The sequence below is a fragment of the Typopeltis vanoorti genome, chromosome 3, assembly GCF_054136105.1.
Source record: "Typopeltis vanoorti isolate ZY-2024b chromosome 3, IOZ_Tvanoo_1.0, whole genome shotgun sequence".
In the NCBI taxonomy this organism is placed as follows: domain Eukaryota; kingdom Metazoa; phylum Arthropoda; class Arachnida; order Uropygi; family Thelyphonidae; genus Typopeltis; species Typopeltis vanoorti.
In genome coordinates, this window is record NC_143551.1 from 37,334,770 (window position 1) to 37,353,543 (window position 18,774).

The window sequence follows — 18,774 nt, forward strand, 5'->3', positions numbered from 1 at the left end:
TCTGCCATTTACACACATTTTTATTTTTATTAATAAATATTCACGTGCCTATTTCAGTTAGGTGTGCTGACGTGCGGCATATGCAACTCACTCTACAGAATTTGTCAATTTCACTGAATGATTGATATTTTTATTCATGTCTGAAAGTTTTAAGAGTACACACCTTAATTGGTCCAATACATTAATTGTAGGATAACTTGTTTGTATGCATGTATGTATGTTGGGTAATTTAAACTTTTCTTTGTCAATGAGCATGTAAACTCTTTGTTTTCCAAACATCTTAAGATTTAAAACTGACTGAACATGTGATTGAGAGCGCTAATGTTTTTGTACTGCTGCAGATAAATGATGAAGGTCAGAATATCCATGCACATTCCAAATGCCTTTCTCTTTGGAGAATAATAAACAAGGCCAACAAAAAAAGTCTTGACCACACTTCACATCTAGTTAACCATTCTACTGTATTGCGTTGGGAAATAGAGAAGTGTCTCATGTACTCAATTTTTGCATCTTTTGTGATTGCTCACAAATCATACAATCATATAATTTGACTGCAATCATACAATCCACAAAAGATCTGGCAGAAAATAGGACATTCTGTAGATCGACACTGTTTCCCATTGCAAATGCGGGCAAAAAAGTTATAAATTACTTATAGAAAAATTATATATTAAAAACTTCTTTATCGATGTCCTATACAAGTCCATTCACACTTCATGCACACGAAACAGATGAAACTCAGAAAACAAAAACAGCAACTCATGACAAACGACAATGTTCATTCGTATTGGTTGACACAACCAATCACAGCCACTGATTTCTGGGTGCTACTGACTCAGTGCACATCCTGCCCTTGTCTTCTGGGAAGTTTAAAAACCACTAGAATGCTAAGAATTTGACCCATTATGCCATCTGTACCTCTGTTCGAAGGGGCTCAAAGGTGTCCACATTTTTGACTGCACACCTGGGCTTTTAACTTGAATGTGATGCAATGTTTATATGTTGAAAAGTGTCCTCTTCATGAAGCATTATTATATTGTGTTTAATTTTAGGAATCACGTGAAGCCAGGAAACAATTAGAGGAGTCTTTAACAGGAATAAATGCAAAAATATAATATCAGGTGACATTGCTTCCGTGGATGTGCACCACACACCTAGAATATATGCCCCTGATTAATACTCAATATAAAAATAATATAATTATCCCAGTGGCTTATACGCATCAAATGACTGGCCCTTCTTAAATTCTACCATTAACAGAGGAGGATGCTCAATCCTGTCTATCTCATAGTTCGCTTTTTATAAAAACTGTGCTGGATTTTAGGGGGTTTGTCTGATTCCAGAAGGAAGACCTGTCATGACTCACAAGATGGTTTAACTTTGGTTGGGAAAAAAAATGTAATTTTTTTTTCATGTGCCAACATACATATGTATACAAGACTCCATGTTCTTGTAGAAAAATACGTGCAGGTCAGACTGGGAGAAGTTTCGAAATATGTAACAAAACATATAGTGATGGTGAAAACAAAAGGGAAGAAAAATAGTGCACCTCTTCAAAGAACATTACATGGTAAATTGGCAAGCATCCCCGATGCCCTACTTAGAAGAGAATTACTTCAACAGGTTGTTCAAGGAGGACTCAGGTTTTCATTCACTCAAAAGTTGCACTATATAAAAATCATTAATAAGCTGTTACATTAACATGTGTAACATTAAAGATCTGTCCTATGCCAGCAACATAGGACATATAGAGCTTACACAATACAGAGACTGCAACATGCCCAATGATCATCATGATTAAAATATCATTCCAGTCTTTTCAGCTTATAGATATCAACGGCTGTTGGAAAACATTTAATTTTTTGCCAGTTTTTATTTATATTAAGCAACTGTCTGATGATGCTGTTAGCAACATAGACAGTGAAACATGTAGAGGAAATACGTCTAGTATAAATTTAAAAAAAAAAAAATGTATGAGCTAAAACTTGGTATTTATCATTCAGGCATATCTACTCATAATGAATGGTATAAAAAAAAAAATATATATATATTCTTGAGTGTGCTTCTGTGTTCATCTATTATGAATATAATTTAGTTGTTAAACTCAAGCATCATTTTCCTCCAGACATCATCTGCTGTCTGGAGGAAAATATTTGAACTTTTGCATATAGCAGAAGAAATCTACCAGCTGATGTGTCAAGTGGTCCATGATAATAAGTATGTATGCACTACTTGTACAGAACATACATATTCATGACTTGCTTTGCATGAAATCATCAGCAATAATGAAAGTTCTGATTTCTTCTCCTACACATATCTTGTAAATTCTCAGACACTGTACAAAGTAAACATAGAAGAAAAAAAAAAACTAAAATTTATATGGAATAAGTGAGAAATGAGTAAAACACTAAGTGGTAATATACAAGACAGAGTTCAAACCAATTTTAACCTACAGATTTGAGAGTTGGGTTAGAAACAAAACAGATGATCAAAGAATGGCGATCACAGATATGAGAATTCTGAGAAAAACTAGGGAAGGAAATGAATAGATGGCATCAATGACCAAATCATGTTAAAAACAAAAATATCAGAAAGGGACTTGACATTGTCATCATTCAAGGTATGTGAGCAGGGCTAAGCTAAATTATTATGGTCATACAGTCAGGCAGGAAAAAAGATCCAAATCTAGGTAGATTGATGCAGTTACAAGTGCCTCAGAAGACAATGTAAGATCTGGCAATATTGGAGTCCTGACAAATAACAGATTAATTTGAAGGAAAACTGGTGACAGGAGTGCCACATACACACTGCTGATAGCAATGTGTATAGTATATAGAATACTAATACATCACTTGAGAGTACATTTTAGGAATTAATGATGATAACCTGCATTAGACTCAATGTCATATCACAATCAAGTACCTGTTGCCTGTTTTCCAAGATACCCTGAATTTCTAGGAGGAAACCCTTCTCTTCAATATGAACTTTTGGTCTCAGTTGATAAGCCCTTAAAAAGGTTCATCACATCCTAGACAAGATTTGAATGCAATCTTTCCAACCAAAATGAATCATTACCAACTAACTAAGGATGATCATTCACTAAAAAATTCTAGAGATTTTATCAAAAACTAAAGATATGACCAAATCATGTTAAAAACAAAAATATCAGAAAGGGACTTGACATTGTCATCATTCAAGGTATGTGAGCAGGGCTAAGCTTTATTAATTAAAAGTTATTACTGTGGTCTTACGTGTTCTTTTAATAATTATACTATGCCACAGGTACCTCTAAAAATAAAGATATGATCGTGAAACTGGCAGCCCTCTTATACGGTCTGGATTTAGTCGGGCTATTACTAACGCATCCAGAGATGAAACATTATTATTATACAAGCGGTTTTCACCAGACATTCTGACACTGTTCAGAAAACATTTTCTAAACAATGTCAGAATGTGTTCTTCCCCCCCCCCCTCCAATATGACAAAATATATAAATAGAAAAAAGGCCTGGTAATGGGTTTGTCAATTTTAGCAATAAAGTCTTCAATTCAAAAATCAGTTTGTCAAATTGATCTCCTATTTTAATTCTAAAAATTCCTACCTTCCATTCTAAAAAAAATAGGTTTCATATTTAAAATAGAAAATCTTTTTTTTTTTTTTTTTAGATATATTAACTTCACTTTCTGATAAAAAAAGAAAAAGAAAAGAGAAATTATACATACAGTAAGAATTAAAAAAAAAAAAAAATGGTGGGGAGGGTGAAGTTGAATTCCTTACAATCTATTGCCCTATCACCAGGACAGATCATATGCCTTTACTCCTCCAAGGTATCCACCACTAATTTTCTATGCAGGACAGAAGGGTTACTCTGGAGAAATCAGCATGGATGAATATGTTAGAGCAGTATAGAAACGAGAACAGAAATATCAGGTTTGGCTTTCCATACAGCCAAGGAAAATTATCTTATTTAGCAGTAAAATGTAAATGACATATAATATAATACTAGCATTCATAAGTTCAAAGCATGCTTTCAAAATTGTTTCTTATTATACTGAGTGAAGAACTTAAGTTTAATACACGAGTACATATGGTTTTCTCTCATAAGATGGTTTAACTCAGTAACTCAGCAGAGATGAGATAAGAAAAGTAGTATGTCAGCCAGATGAACAATTATGTCTAACATCATATACACATGCTACAGGCATCCTGAGGAAGACACCAAAGAGCCTACAAAACTCAATGGTGTAAATAAATTATTTTACTATGAACATTTCAAAGAATATGAATTAATAACCACAGAAGTTTCACCAAAAATTTCAACATTCTCTGCAATAGATGAAGTGGGAAGAGAAACTAGTAATCATGAAATAAATCTAAAATTAGGAATCTTCCCAGTAAGGTATGCATTTAATGATCCACGTTAGTATTTGTGTACTGATGCTAATGTGGATGATCAATTTCACTGGCTTAATAACTGAAATCATCATAAGTATATTTAGTATATTCTATTTCTCATAAAAAACAAAGCTCTGACTCAAACTGACAGAAATCTGACTCTTATTATCTAACTGAAAACATATTACTATTACAATTTTATCAGTAAGTAATGTTTAGTTACCTTGAGAGCTAATAAACTTTTATTAATTTCAGCTCCCTCCATTCTAGTCTGTCGATTGGCACTGGATGTATCTGCTCCTCTTTCATTACCTGCTAAGTCTATTAAGGAGAATTTACCATGCAATCGTCCAGAAGCTCTATATATATATATATTTAAAAAAAAAAAAAAATTAATTGCAATAGGTTAAAAGCATAATCGTTTTAAATTGCTTAACAAAATAGGAATAAGAATTAACTTTTATTCACATTTTCTATCAAAAAATTCTTTAATGTGTAATAATAAATTTCCCATTCTGTTTCATAATAACAACAATGCTAATATCCTAAGGGGGAAAAAAGTTCATTTTTAAGCCTAAGTGATCTGTAAATCATTAAGGTTATTTGCAAGACTATAGCACAACCAGAACATAAAGATTTGAACAGTTCGCTATAATGGAAGGTTTGTTGTAGTGAGTTTCCCTTAAGCTATGTTACACTATATGTACAGTAACTTCCCTTCTTACATCATGCCACATGCATTCCTGACACATTGCTTAATAATGAACTTTATGGTATTTTATACACTCCCACCCCAAGAGTACATAATAGGAGTTTAATTCATTATAAAATATTAATACCAGAAACACGTTTAATATTTTTATGGTAAAATTTTCAGCTAAGTTTCAAAATAGGAAAATTCAAAAAAGAACGATTTAATTGAAAGCATGTGATATTACATGCAATATTATATGCAGGAGAATAACTCCATCTGCATTAAGAGATATTCAAAATAAATTACAATAAATTGATTTAGTTTATTATTTTTAAATTATAAACAATATTTAATTACAATTATGAATGGTGAGTATTGGTTAATATAACTTCTCAAAATTAATGAGCCCAACAAATCCAGTTTAGCTAACCATGCCTTATCTACAAAAAACAGAATTCAGTGAAACAAAATGAAAATGTTACACAAAAATTACTTTCTTCTAGAAAGACTCTACAAAGAAAGCTGTGAAGCACATATTCACAATTCAAATCTGAACAAAAACGATTGCCTAAAACTTTCTCAATTTAGGGAAGTTATATTAACCAATACTCACCATTCATATGTTCCATAATTGTAATTAAATATTGTTTATAATTTAAAAAAGATTAACTAAATCAATTTCTTGTAATTTATTTTGAATATCTATTAATACAGATTGAGCCATTCTCCTGCAGCCGATATTGCACATAATATCACATGCTTTCAATTAAAGTGGAAATATTCTGAGAAGAACAATTTTTGTGAATGTGTCGAAAAGCTCAGACCCAGAAAGCCTAAATAACATCTATGTAGCAAATGTACTGATCAAGCCACGTATTTTTAAACATAGAAGTATTCATGAATTATTGGGAATTTTCAGACATCGAAATCTTTCAACATTCAGGAAAGGGAATACTGATGTTTATGACTGGTCATAAAATTTGCCTGCAAGCCGATTATAACAATGGGTGTTGTATCCTCTGTTCTCAAAACTGTTTGCAGTACAGATGTTATTACTGAACGAAATAACATCTGTGCTGCAAATGTCAGTGACAATCAGCAAGGAAGTATAAAGAAAATTTTTCCACTGAAATTGAAGATCAAGACAATCTGTATCTGGTTCTCAAATCTAGTAATACTGAATACTAAATTAAGGGGAAAAAAATCCCTTATTATTTTACAGCCAGTATGCGAAACTCTGAGATCGAAAAGTACGATGTAAGAGTTTTATGCCGAAGAACTATCGGCGAAATCCAAGCGTAAGTGAACACCTGGTAGTACAACACCGAGCAACTCAAAGCAAAGGTGGAGCAGGCTCCCCTCACTATCCTCGATATTTTCTCATAATACTGCCTTACATTATGAGGAGAGGTCACTACCCAGACCGGTTTCAACCTTTTTTGAGGTCTCATCAGTGAGTAGGTAGACCTGGATGATATCAAAATTTAAGTGAAAAGAACTTACATACCGTCACTATACAAATGCCAGAAAGGTGTGCCCATATATTATATTATAACTAAGATAAAAAGCCAAACGGCTATTTTCCACTAACGGCTTACGCTTGGATTCGCCGATAGTTCTTTGGCATGAAACTCTTATATGTCATAGTTTTCGATCTCAGAGTTTCGCATACTGGCTGTAAAATAATAAGAGATTTTTATCCCCTTAATTTAATTAACTTCGCAAAAAAAAAAAAAAAAAAAAATTCGTTTCGCTTATCTTAGTTATAATATAATATATATGCACACCTTTCTGGCATTCGTATAGTAAGGATATGCAAGTTCTTTTCACTTAAATTTTGATATCATCCAGGTCTACCTACTCACTGATGAGACATCAAAAAGGTTGAAACTGGTCTGGGTGGTGACCTCTCTTCATAATATAAGGCAGTATTACATCTCCTAGGAGCGGTGTTTTACATTATGAGAAAATATCAAGGATAGTGAGAGATCTTGCTCCACCTTTGCTTCGAGTTGCCTTGGTGTTGTACTACCAGGTGTTCACTTGCGCTTGGATTTTGCCGATAGTTCTTCGGCATGAAACTCTTATATCGTAGTTTTCGATCTCAGAGTTTCGCATACTGGCTCTAAAATAATAAGGGATTTTTATCCCCTTAATTTAATTAACTTCGCTAGAAAAAAAAAAAAAATAGCCGTTTGGCTTTTTATCTTAATACTGAATACTGTTTCTTTGCAAGTTCACACTGCAGTGTGTAAGTGCTTGTTTCGAAATCCAAGTGCTGTGATTTTTTAAAAGTAATAATTAAAAATAATTTCCAGTTTGAAGACAGAAAAGATAAAACAGGAGGTGGGATATTACTGATGATTTCAGAAGAGTTGTGACCACTTCATGTGAAACTAGAAGAAAGCAGTAATGATAATGGTTTGAGGCCATTTTGGTGTAAGGTTGGAATAAGCACAAATTTTAGATACAAGGGTGGTCTGAAAAGTTCTCAGCTTAACAATGAAAAAACGAATTTATATAATTTCAAAATTATTTTCATTTTTCAACATAATCTCCCTAAAGACCATACATTTATTCCAGCGATGCTCCAGCACCATTATCCTGTCCCTGTAGTGGTTCTCAGTAAGATCTGCAAAATACCCCTCTACAGCTGCAATCACCTCTTGATTCAAAGAAAAATGCTGACGAGCGAGAAAGAGTTTTAGTTTTGGGAAGAGATAGAAGTCAGAGGGAGCCAAATCTGGGGAACACAGTGGATGTTTCCAACAATTCATAGTGCAGATCAATTAATTTTCTCATTGACAAAACACCTTTATGGGCAGGTGAATTGTCCTGATGAAAGACGATTTTTTTTTCTTCTGCAAACAGGATCTTTTCTCACGAATTTTTTCGCCTAGAAAAAATTCGTGAGAAAAGGTTAAAAGATCAGAATAATATTGCCCAGTTATTGTTTTACTCTTTCAAGATAATTAATAAACAAAATGCCTTTAGCATCCCAAAACATGACCTTTCCTGCTGATGGAACCAACTTTGTCTTCTTTGGCGCTGAACAACCGGCTTCTGTCTACTGTTTTGACTACTGTTTGGATTCTGGTGTGTAATGGTGAATCCAAGTCTCATCCATAGTAATAAACAGATACACAAAATTAGTTTTATTCTTGTTAAAACACTCCAAGCACTGTTCAGAGATTTTCATGCGAGTGCGTTTTGATCTGCTATGAGCAAGCATGGCACCTATCTTGCGCAAAACTTTTTCATTTGCAATTCTTCATGCAAAATATACCCTACACATTTTTTTGAAATGCCTCTAGTCTTAGCAATTTCATGCACTTTGACTCGTTGGGCGTGCAATACCATATCATGCACTTGATCAATGATTTCTGTTGTTTTTACACTTTTTGGATGTCCTTCATATGGATTAACTTCAAGGCTGGTATGGCCACGTTTAGACTCGACAGCTCATTTCTTAATCGTCGAAAAGGAAGGAGAAGAGTGCCCATAAACACTTATGAACTTCAAATGAATTTCTTTTGGTGTTAAACCTTCTTTTAGAAAGAATTTTATAACCACACGATACTCAGTTTTATCCATTTCAAGCGACTCGTAGAGTAGGAGACTATGATAAATTAAGGAAACAGATTGGTGATATAAAGTGACTAAATCAGCGGTGCCTGGGATTTGGTTTCGAATGAATTACTTACAGCAATGCCAGATTATGTTCCCAAGGTTTGTAGAATAAATAAAGCAGGAATTTGTAGAATAAATAAATAAAGGGGTGCTTAAGGGTCAAAGCTGCATAACTGAGAGGAGACCTCCACATAGCCTTTAAAGGAATGCGGAGAACCGACCAGGATTTCTGACCTAATGTCCAATCCTCACCTTCTCGTGGTGCACCCTGTTGGGTATCTACTTGGATATTGAACGAACGAGGATGGGCTGGCAATTTGGGATTTAGCCGACCAAACTGTATTCTTATTGGTTAAACCAAAATAAAAAAATGATGGTACAACATGACAAAATTTCATGCCGGCTGGGGCATCGCCCGGTTAAACAAGGCCCCCCGTTGTTTTTGGCAGGGAACCAGGGCGAACAGCGAAAAGTCAGCTACTGGAACAAATTTGAAAACAAACCCCAACTCAACATCACCAGACTTAAAGATCGGTACTATCAACGTAAGAAGCCTGAATGGCAAAGAAATGGAGCTAGCTGAGGAATTAGATAAGTACCAGATCGACATAATAGGGGTGACTGAAACAAAAAAGACAAAAGCTGGTGAGATCTTTCTCAGCAATAAATACAAGCTGTTATATTCAGGCAATGACAATCAAGGAAAAGAAAGAGTAGCCATAGTATTCAACACAAAATACGAGGCTAATCTTCTTCAATGGCAGTCAGTCTCAAGTAGAGTAATATGGCAAATATGAGAATGGGGAACTGGACAATGAGACTTATTTGTGCCTATGGTCCCACAGAAGGTTCTACTAAAGGCAGGATTGGAGGAATTTTTTGAGGCTTTAGAAAAAGCAACTGACACAATGAAAAAGGAAAAGTTGGTCCTTGTTGGGGATCTAAATAGCAGAGTATGAAATGATTGTCAGACATACAAAAATATTTTGGAAAAATTTGGAGAAAAGAGCAAAGCTAATAATAATAGCAAATATCTCTTTTTGGATTTTTGCTCAGGACATGGACTGGTTATTACTAACACCATGTTCCAACATAAAAATGTGCATAAATTCACATGGAGAGAAGAGGCTAGGAATAAGAAAAGTCTCATTGAATATGTTATTGTTGATAGTGATGTTTTCTCCCTGGTGCAGGACACCAGAGTGTACAGAGGATTTGAAATTGGAAGTGATCACCATTTAGTCTTGAGCAGGATAAAATTGAATTTCATATTGAAAAGAATGACATGTAAGAAAGTTTTAAAGCAAATAAAAGTTGAGCAGCTCTCAGATGTGAACCGTAGACTAAAATACACAAAGATTATTGAAGGAAAAATGAAAGGGTTTGAGAACAGGAACCAAACCTTGGGGATTCAGTGGCAAGCCTTGAAGAAAACCCTGATTGATTCAGCTAGAGAGGCATGTGGTGAAGTTGTCTGCAAGGATAGAAAAATGAGAACTCCATGGTGAACACAGCAAGTTAAAGAGGCAGTGAAGGAAAAGAAGAAAGCATATCAAAAGTTCGTGTCAAATAAGTCAGCTTGTGCTCTTAAAGAATATAGAGACAAATGCAAGAATTCTAAACACTATGTAAAACTAGCTAAGCAAAAGTCACTGGAGGACTTTAGCAAGAATATAGAAAATAAATATCAAGAAGGTGGCAAAATATTCTGGAGGTTGTTGAAGAAGCTTAGGAATGGAGGAAAGAGTGCTGTAAAAGGAGTTAGAGATGATAAAGGTGACATGAAAACAGGAGAAAAAGATATCCTTGAGGTATGGAGTAATTACTTTGAAAAACCACTAAATGAAACAAGCAGTGATGACAGCACAGTGGTAAAAAACACTGACCAGGCATGTAGTCAGGAATACATATCCATACTTTAAGTAGAAAAAGCCATCAAAGGCTTGAAATGTGGAAAGGCAGCAGGAGTAGATGATATTTGACCAGAAATGCTGAAGTATGGTGGTATAAGAGTCTTACAGTGGATAGTTTCTGAACTATGCAGTGCATAGTTCAGAAAGCCTGGACAGATGGATGAATTCCCGATGATTGGAGTAGAGCTTTCATATTACCCATATATAAAAAGAGAAATAAAACTGAATGTGAGAATTACAGAGGTATTTCCCTACTGAGTGTTCCTGGCAAGATCTATACAAGTATATATATACACAAGACCGTGTTGAGAAGAATTGTGTAAGAAAAGCTCGGTGAAGAACAAGCTGGATTCAGACCAAATAGAAGCTGTCAGGATCAGATCTTCACTTTACGACAAATAATCGAGAGAGCATGGGAATATAACAAAGATCTGTATTTAAGTTTTGTCGATTTGGAAAAGGCATGTGATAAGGTGCCAAGGGAGAAGCTATTCAATACGCTACAGTTATATGGTTTCAATGGGGCATTACATCAAGCAATACTTAGTCTTTATTTGAGTTGTAAGTCAGCAGTTAGAATTGAAGGAAGTACAGGAAGATGGCTTAATGTTAAATCTGGTGTGAGACAAGGATGTACATTATCTATATGGATCACATTATGAAGGAAAGTGGTATTAAACATGATATCAAAATTGGAGATGTTAATGTCAGCTTTTCGCTTTATGCGGATGATGTTATACTTCTAAATAAATCCGCTACAAGTCTGCAAGATTCTCTGACTAAATTGAATAGCTGTTGTAATAGATATGGTATAAAGGTCAGCAATAAAAAGACAAAGACAATGAAAATAGGCAGAATCATTGAAAATGTCAATCCTGTTGTGAATGGAGAACCTGTGGAACAAGTAAAACATTTACTGAAGATGGTAAATTAAATATAGAAATAGATAACAGAATCAGCAAAGCTGGTATGGTGGGAAGTCAATGGAATAAATTGATATGGAATAAGAGAGAAATTAGTCAGAACACTAAATTAGCTGTATACAAGACAGTGTTCAAATCAGTTTTAACTTATGGATCTGAGAGCTGGGTCAGAAGTAAAACACTTGACCAAAGACTGGAGACCGCAGATACGAGAGTCCTGAGAAAGATTATAGGCGTGAACAGATGGCATCAATGGCAATATCATATTAAAAACAAGGATATTAGGAAAGAACTTGACGTTGTCAGCATCCAGGAATGCGTTAGCAGAGCTAATCTCAGATGGTATGGTCACTTAAACAGAATGGGCGAGGAAAGAATAGCAAAACAAGTGTTCTCTGCCAGGTTCTCAGGAAAACGAGCCAGAGGAAGACCAAGATATAGGTGGATTGATACGGTACAAAGTACCTTAGACGATAGAAATATAAGATCTGATAATGTTGGAGTCTTGACAAGTAAGAGACTGATTTGGAGGAAAATTGTAGATAGGAAGTTAGTAAAGATGTAATTTTTTTCATGTAGTACTATCATATCCTGTACACTCCTTGAGGGTACATGGCAGGAATTTGATGATGATGATGATAAAGCAGGAATAAAATTGATGAATCAGAAAATTATGCAGGAACTTCTGAGAAAGAGGAGGTTATGGAGGAGATATAAAGAACATTTGGTATCCCGTCAGCAGCATGAGGAGTATAAATTGCAGTCTACACGTATAGTAATGAAAGAGAAAATAGCATGTGAAAATAGTGCCACTGCATAAGAAAGAATCCAAATGAATATGGTCAAACTATAGGCCAGTCGGTATATCAAGTGTTAGTGGTGAAGGTGATAGAGAGAGAATATAAATCTAAATTGATGAGTATGGAAATCTTTCGAGAGAGCAGAACGAGTTTGTGAAAGGAAAGTGATGCTTCAGTAACTCTGTTACATTTTATAATAAGGTGACTAGTGTATTGCACAGAGGAGTTGTTTATACCATGATTTTTCTGGATTTTTGCTAAAGCATTTGATCAAGTACCACATGATCAACTACTGCTGATGAGCATGAGGATTGGAGTCATTTGATAGCTTAGTTAGAGGGATGGTTGACTGATAGAATCCAGATGCAATTCTCAAGTTGAAATCACTCGATGCAGGATATTTTCCCCTTGGTACCCGTTTCCAAAAGTCAATGCATATCTTCATCCTTACTTGAAAAAGGGGGTCACTTTGAAGGTCACACAACTCCAATTGAATAGTGTCATGCTGCCCTGAAACGACCTGTTTTCTTCACAGATCTTATGTTTCTTACTCATAGTTTACAAAGGCTGAAGTAACTGACCAGGGGACACAAACTGCAACAATAACACTGTTAAACTGTAAAACTAAGTCTTTGAAACTGATCACTATAACCAGAGCAGAGCAGGTGACTTTCAATGATGTGTTACTCTGGAGCACATAAAAATTGACCACTCCCACTACTACAACTCGCACAGAGAAACAGTAGATTTTATAAATTGAGTAATCTTTTTAAAGCAATTTGGATTCTGTGTTGAGAATATAAATTGTTTCTGTCATCAGAAATAATGAATATAACTAGTATAGCAATCAGAAAATCTGCGGTTGAAACTAATAGCTAAATTGATAATACATATAATTTAATATAGTTCTTATCCTGCCAAGGGCTGCACAAAATCACGTTACATGCCGCATGTGGCCCGTGGGCCTGTTGTTGGCCACCTATGGCTTAGATAATCAAGGAAACCTATCTCAGGGACCAAATGTTAAACTTCAAGTTACTTCGCCTCCAAGATGCAAAGCAGTGGTGGTCTCACACTGAGCAAAAGATCATCTCATCATCAATATAAAAACATTCAAATCCATGCTGCAATGAGATTTGAACCTGTGATCTGTAGGAATAAGTGGCTATCCAAGACAACCAGCCTGGCAATATATATATAACCTGAACCACACAATACACCTAACTCCCAACCCCAAACTGTTTCTTACTGTGATGTGTTACCATCTGAAAGTGGTCGTCAGTCAGTCGGCTTTCAACTTTCCAGCACTAGCTGGAAAGTTGAAACTTATAACAGCTACTAATTTTAATGATTATGTTACTGGAGACAATCACAACAAAACAATTAGAGTATAAGATGTTCAATTTTCTATGCTGATGGAAGTTTTTCACTTGGCAATGCTACCAATTATATATTTGGTTTAATCCTTTATCCAAGTGTAAGCAAATAAAGTTTGCACCTGAAGTATTTTCAGGAGTGGGGCAACTCGTGGCAAAGGTGGTATAACTTCTCATCACTTGCCTTAGTATCCCATAATGCAAAGCACATCTTCTTGCGGACATGTATAATGCTATGCATTAAGGGAAGAGTCACTACCCAAACCAGTTTAGACTTTTATTGAGGTCTCATTAGTGGGGGCCAGACCCAGAGGTGGTGATACTAAGGAAAAACTTCCATCAACTTATCCCTAATTCAGAGAATTTTAATAATAAGGTGTGATACCTTTTGGCAACTGTATATGGAAATATGACTTCTCCATTACTTCCACCTTAATATCACCACCTCTGGGTCTGGCTCCCACTGATGAGACCTTAATAAAGGTCGAAACCATGGGAACCTTAAGGGAAGGGTCACTACCGGTCTTGGTAGTGATCCTTCCCTTAATGCATAGTATTATACATGTCTGCAAGGAGATGTGCTTTGCATTATGGGATACTAAGGCAAGTGATGAGAAGTTATACTACCTTTGCCACGAGTTGCCCTAGTCATGAAAATACTTCAGGCGCAAACTTTGTTCGCTTACACTTGGATAAAGGATTAAGCCAAATATATAATTTTCTATGTTATTTAAAAAGTTTTATATGTTGTTATTTTTAATGTTATATAGATGTATATATTTAGAATATTTTTATATGCTAGATCTGTAGTTTCCAAACTGTGCAATGCAGCATGCAGTTTGGAAACATTTCTTGCAAAAGGCTACTAAGTTTTAAGGACACAAATAACTAGTTTGGGCATAATTCCAATAAACGGAACTGATAGATATTTCTTTTGGCTTAGGGGCACTGTGAAAAAATTACCAGGACACTAAGGATGCTGTAAACCACCCTTATTCAATCTTAGTGGCATTGTAAATCAATTTTAGGAACCTCTGTGTTAGCCTAATACTCCTTCAATCTGCAAATTCTTCCTTCAAACCTCCTCTCAGTGCAAACATGAAACCCTCACTTGTAATTAGAATTACAATCAACTCTCATTATTTCAAATTCATAATGAGAACAGAATTTTTTTTTAAAACAGATAGTTTGGCATAGTGAATTTCTTTTATCACAGCACTTATAGGGCTTTGTTTGGAACTTTTCAGTACTCTGTTGTAGAAGGCAAATTTGTTATAATGGTGTTTACTAGAGTGTGAGAAAATAGTACTGCATCATCATCCAAAAATCAGCTAAATTTGGGAAGTCAGGCATCCCAAATTTTGGGGATACTTGACACTCCCAGTTTTAATTAATTTGTTTATTTATTATTTTTTTTTATTAGCAAAAAATTATATAACAAATTTAATTAGTTATCAAGCATACTCGGTAAATTCTTGATAAACAAAACTTACATTTTTGTAATTACAGTTGTTGCAATGAAATGATATTACTTAAGTTACTGATATATTACTTTATAAGTAAAGTGACATACCTTTTCTTAAGTGAAATTTGGAACACTGCATGAGAGCGGGAGGAATGTTGATTTGCTGAAGTCTGGCCAGATGTCCTATACACAGAAAAAAAAATTAAATTAAATAAAATCTGAAAGAAAATATATAAATGATAAAAATTTTTTTAGAAAGCTTAGATTTAGCTCATTATATATGAAGTAAAAGCCAATAATGCATTTTTGTTATTTCAGTGAAGCATTTAAAGTAATAGTAGGAAAGAAATAAAGTTTGGAGAAGACAGAAAGAGAATGAGAAGAACTATGGGAAACAACAAAATATACAGCCATAGAAGCAGCAAAGAAAGAAAGAATGTAAATGATTGTCACAAGAAACTATTCAAATAACAGAGGAAAGAAGAAAATTAAACTTCGGAGAAATAAAGGGTTAAACAACTCCTCAGATTAGGAGTTGTAAAAAGTAATTCAGGTAAATGTCTCATGGAAGAAGAAGCAGTGAAAAAAAAAAAGATGGTGAGTATGTGGAGGATTTGTACAAGTAAGATAATAATATTGAAGGAGAATTTAAGAGATTGGTCTATTACAACTTCCCTGAAGCAGACAATTGCATCACATGGAATACTTGAGTATTCCATGTAATGCAATTGTCATAGCCTGCTTTGATAGAAGATTGTATTTTGCGCCTTTACAGGCTATGACAATTGCTCTGTTATTTGAAGTAGGAAAGAAATAAAGTTTGGAGAAGACAGAAAGAAAATGAGAAGAACTATGGGAAAAAAAACAAAATATACAGTCATAGAAGCAGCAAAGAAAGAAAGAATGTAAATGGTTGTCACAAGAAACTATTCAAATAACAGAGGAAAGAAGAAAATTAAACTTCGGAGAAATAAAGGGTTAGACAACTCCTCAGATTAGAGTTGTAAAAAGTAATTCAGGTACATGGCAAGTAGTATGTGGAGGATTTGTACAAGTAAGATAATAATATTGAAGGAGAATTTAAGAGATTGGTCTCCTTGAAGATACAGTGTACCTTCAAGGAGCATGCAGGCTATGACAATACTACATGATTAAGTTTACATTATTTCTACTCTCTTATCAACAATTTTCCTCCAAAATAGTCTGTTACTTTTCAGCATCCCGATATTGTTGTGTTTAATATTTCAGTCTTTTAATCTGACCAAATCAATCCACCTAAATGTCGGTCTTCCTCTGAGTCTCTTCCTTGCCAGCAATCTTGGCAGTAAACACCTGTTTTGCTAACCTTTTCTCTTTCATTCCGTTTAAATGACCATACCACATTAGATTAGCCCTGATCACACATTTTTGAATCCTAACAATGTTAAATTCCTTCCTATATTTTCATTTTTAATTTGATTTTTCTACTGATACCATCTGTAAACTCTTCTAATCTTTCTCAGAACTCTCATATCGGTCTGGTCTCTAATGTTGGATCAAGTGCTTTATTTCTTATGCAACTCTCAGATCTGTAACTTAAAAGTGGTTTTGAACGTTGTTTTGTATACTGCTAGTTTAATGTTTTGTCTAATTTCTCTCTTATTCCTATAAATTTATTCATCTATCTCTCCACCATAGCAGCTTTGTTGATAACATTGTCTATTTTCATATTTAATTTGCCATTTTCACTAAAAACTGTACCTAAATAACTGAAATATTTCATCTGTTCTCTAGGGTTCTCCATTGAGAATGCAGTTGATGTGTTCAATGTTTCTGCCTATTTTCATAGTTTTGTATTTTTATTGCTGAATTTCATGCCAAATTTGTTATAGTTGTTATTCAGTTCAGTTAGAAAATCCCAAAGACTTGCACTGGATGTGTTTTAGGAGTAAATCATCTGCTTAAATCAAAGAGCTAAGTTTGATATCTCCAATTCTAATATCAGGTTTAATGCCCCTTCCTTTTATAATGCAATCCATATAGATGATGAATAACAGTAGAGACAAAGTGCATACGTCTTTATCCTGATTGTACATCAAACCAAGCTTCCTGCATTTCCTTTGTTTCAAACTGCTGACTTACAAACATGAACTTTAGGGTTCCATTAAGTTGAATTTGTCATTTTATATATAAATATAAACTCTGTATTGCTTTTTATAATGTTCCATTTCCCCACATAATTGTATTCTTATGATTTTTCAACTAATCAGAAAATCTGATTCTGACAATCTGTTTCTCCTGAATCTAGCTTGTTCTTCTCCAAGTTTCTGTTCTACAATATTTCTTGGTTATATTTCTCAAGTATGTTTCCATAAATGTTATTTGGAACAATAGTAGAGAATTTCTTTGTAATCCTCATGTTCAGCTTTATTCCCCTTAGATGGGGAACTATGAGACTTCACCTCCAAAAATTTGACTGGATCTTCTGACTTTTGCAGTGTAGCAAAACTTTCCTACCTCCATATTTGAGGTCAAATTTTATACTTTCATATGTACTCCTGTTTGCATTCTTCTTGAATATTTCCTAGTACTATTCTGTCACTGTTTGTTTCATTTAAGTCTTTTAAAGTAATAACTCCAAGAATCAAGATATCATTATCAGTTTTCACACCATCTTTATCATCTTTAATTACTTTTGCAGCACCGTCTTCCATTTCTATTTTTTTTTTTTTTTCAATAGCCTCCAGAACATTTTGTCACCTTCCTGATATTTATTTTCTGTGTTGTTAAATTCTTTCCATGACTTTTAACTAATTTTACAGATAGTTCTATTATATTTTTCTATATATTCTTTTAAGGCATCTACCAATATATTTACTAGGAGTTTTGGTATTCTTTCTTTTTTTCCACGACTGCATTTTTAACTTGTGCCCATCATATTGTTCTTATTTTTTTAAACACTGGAGACAGAGCTCCAGAAATTCACACTCGCTAAAAGTGAGTTATCAGAGACAAATGGCAAGTGAATTTACAGCCTCATTCTAAATGCATTCAAAATATATTATTTTCTTTATATAATTTACACTTTTTTTTTATTTTAAACAATTATCTTGTTCACTGTCAAGATATGTAACTTGATGGTGAATGATTTTAAGAAAGTGTTATTTCCAGGGAGTTGAAAAGAAATTTTCGGGATAGATCCGAAATCTTTAATTTGACTATTACAGTATTTATTCTTTTAGAGAACTGTAAAAACATTTGCAATTTTAGATGCCAGTTTCTTTAAAAGTGATAATTCAAACCATTTATCTTCATTTTCATCCATCCCTTTATCTCCTTTTAAGGTTCAGAACTTGATTTTTCATTCTGTATGAAATGCTATGGGGTGGGGTATTAAAAACTCAAAGTGCCATATTGTCTTTTGCCAGCAGTTGTCCTGTCATCATTGTAACATAACAATAAATGTTTTTCTTTCTATATAAAAGACTTCATAAACATCAGGTATTGAGTTCCAAACATCCCACTCTTTTCTCTCAGCACTATTATAATGTTTTTTTCACTCCACTACATCTCACATTTTCGATTTTGTTTCACTCAAA

General features: G+C 34.2%; 1 protein-coding gene across 4 annotated transcripts in view; it reads right to left on the bottom strand.

Annotated features, from left to right (window-relative positions):
- The window catches only part of Klp10A (kinesin-like protein 10A), a 469,762-nt gene that overhangs the window by 141,996 nt on the left and 308,992 nt on the right, over positions 1-18,774 (bottom strand). For all 4 annotated transcript variants that reach the window (XM_090390589.1, XM_090390588.1, XM_090390590.1 and 1 more), the window contains 2 exons: positions 15,305-15,379; positions 4,619-4,754 (listed from right to left, as the gene is read on the bottom strand). In XM_090390589.1, coding sequence (XP_090246715.1) covers positions 4,619-4,754; positions 15,305-15,379 — 211 coding nt within the window. The remainder of the gene's footprint in view (positions 1-4,618; positions 4,755-15,304; positions 15,380-18,774) is intronic.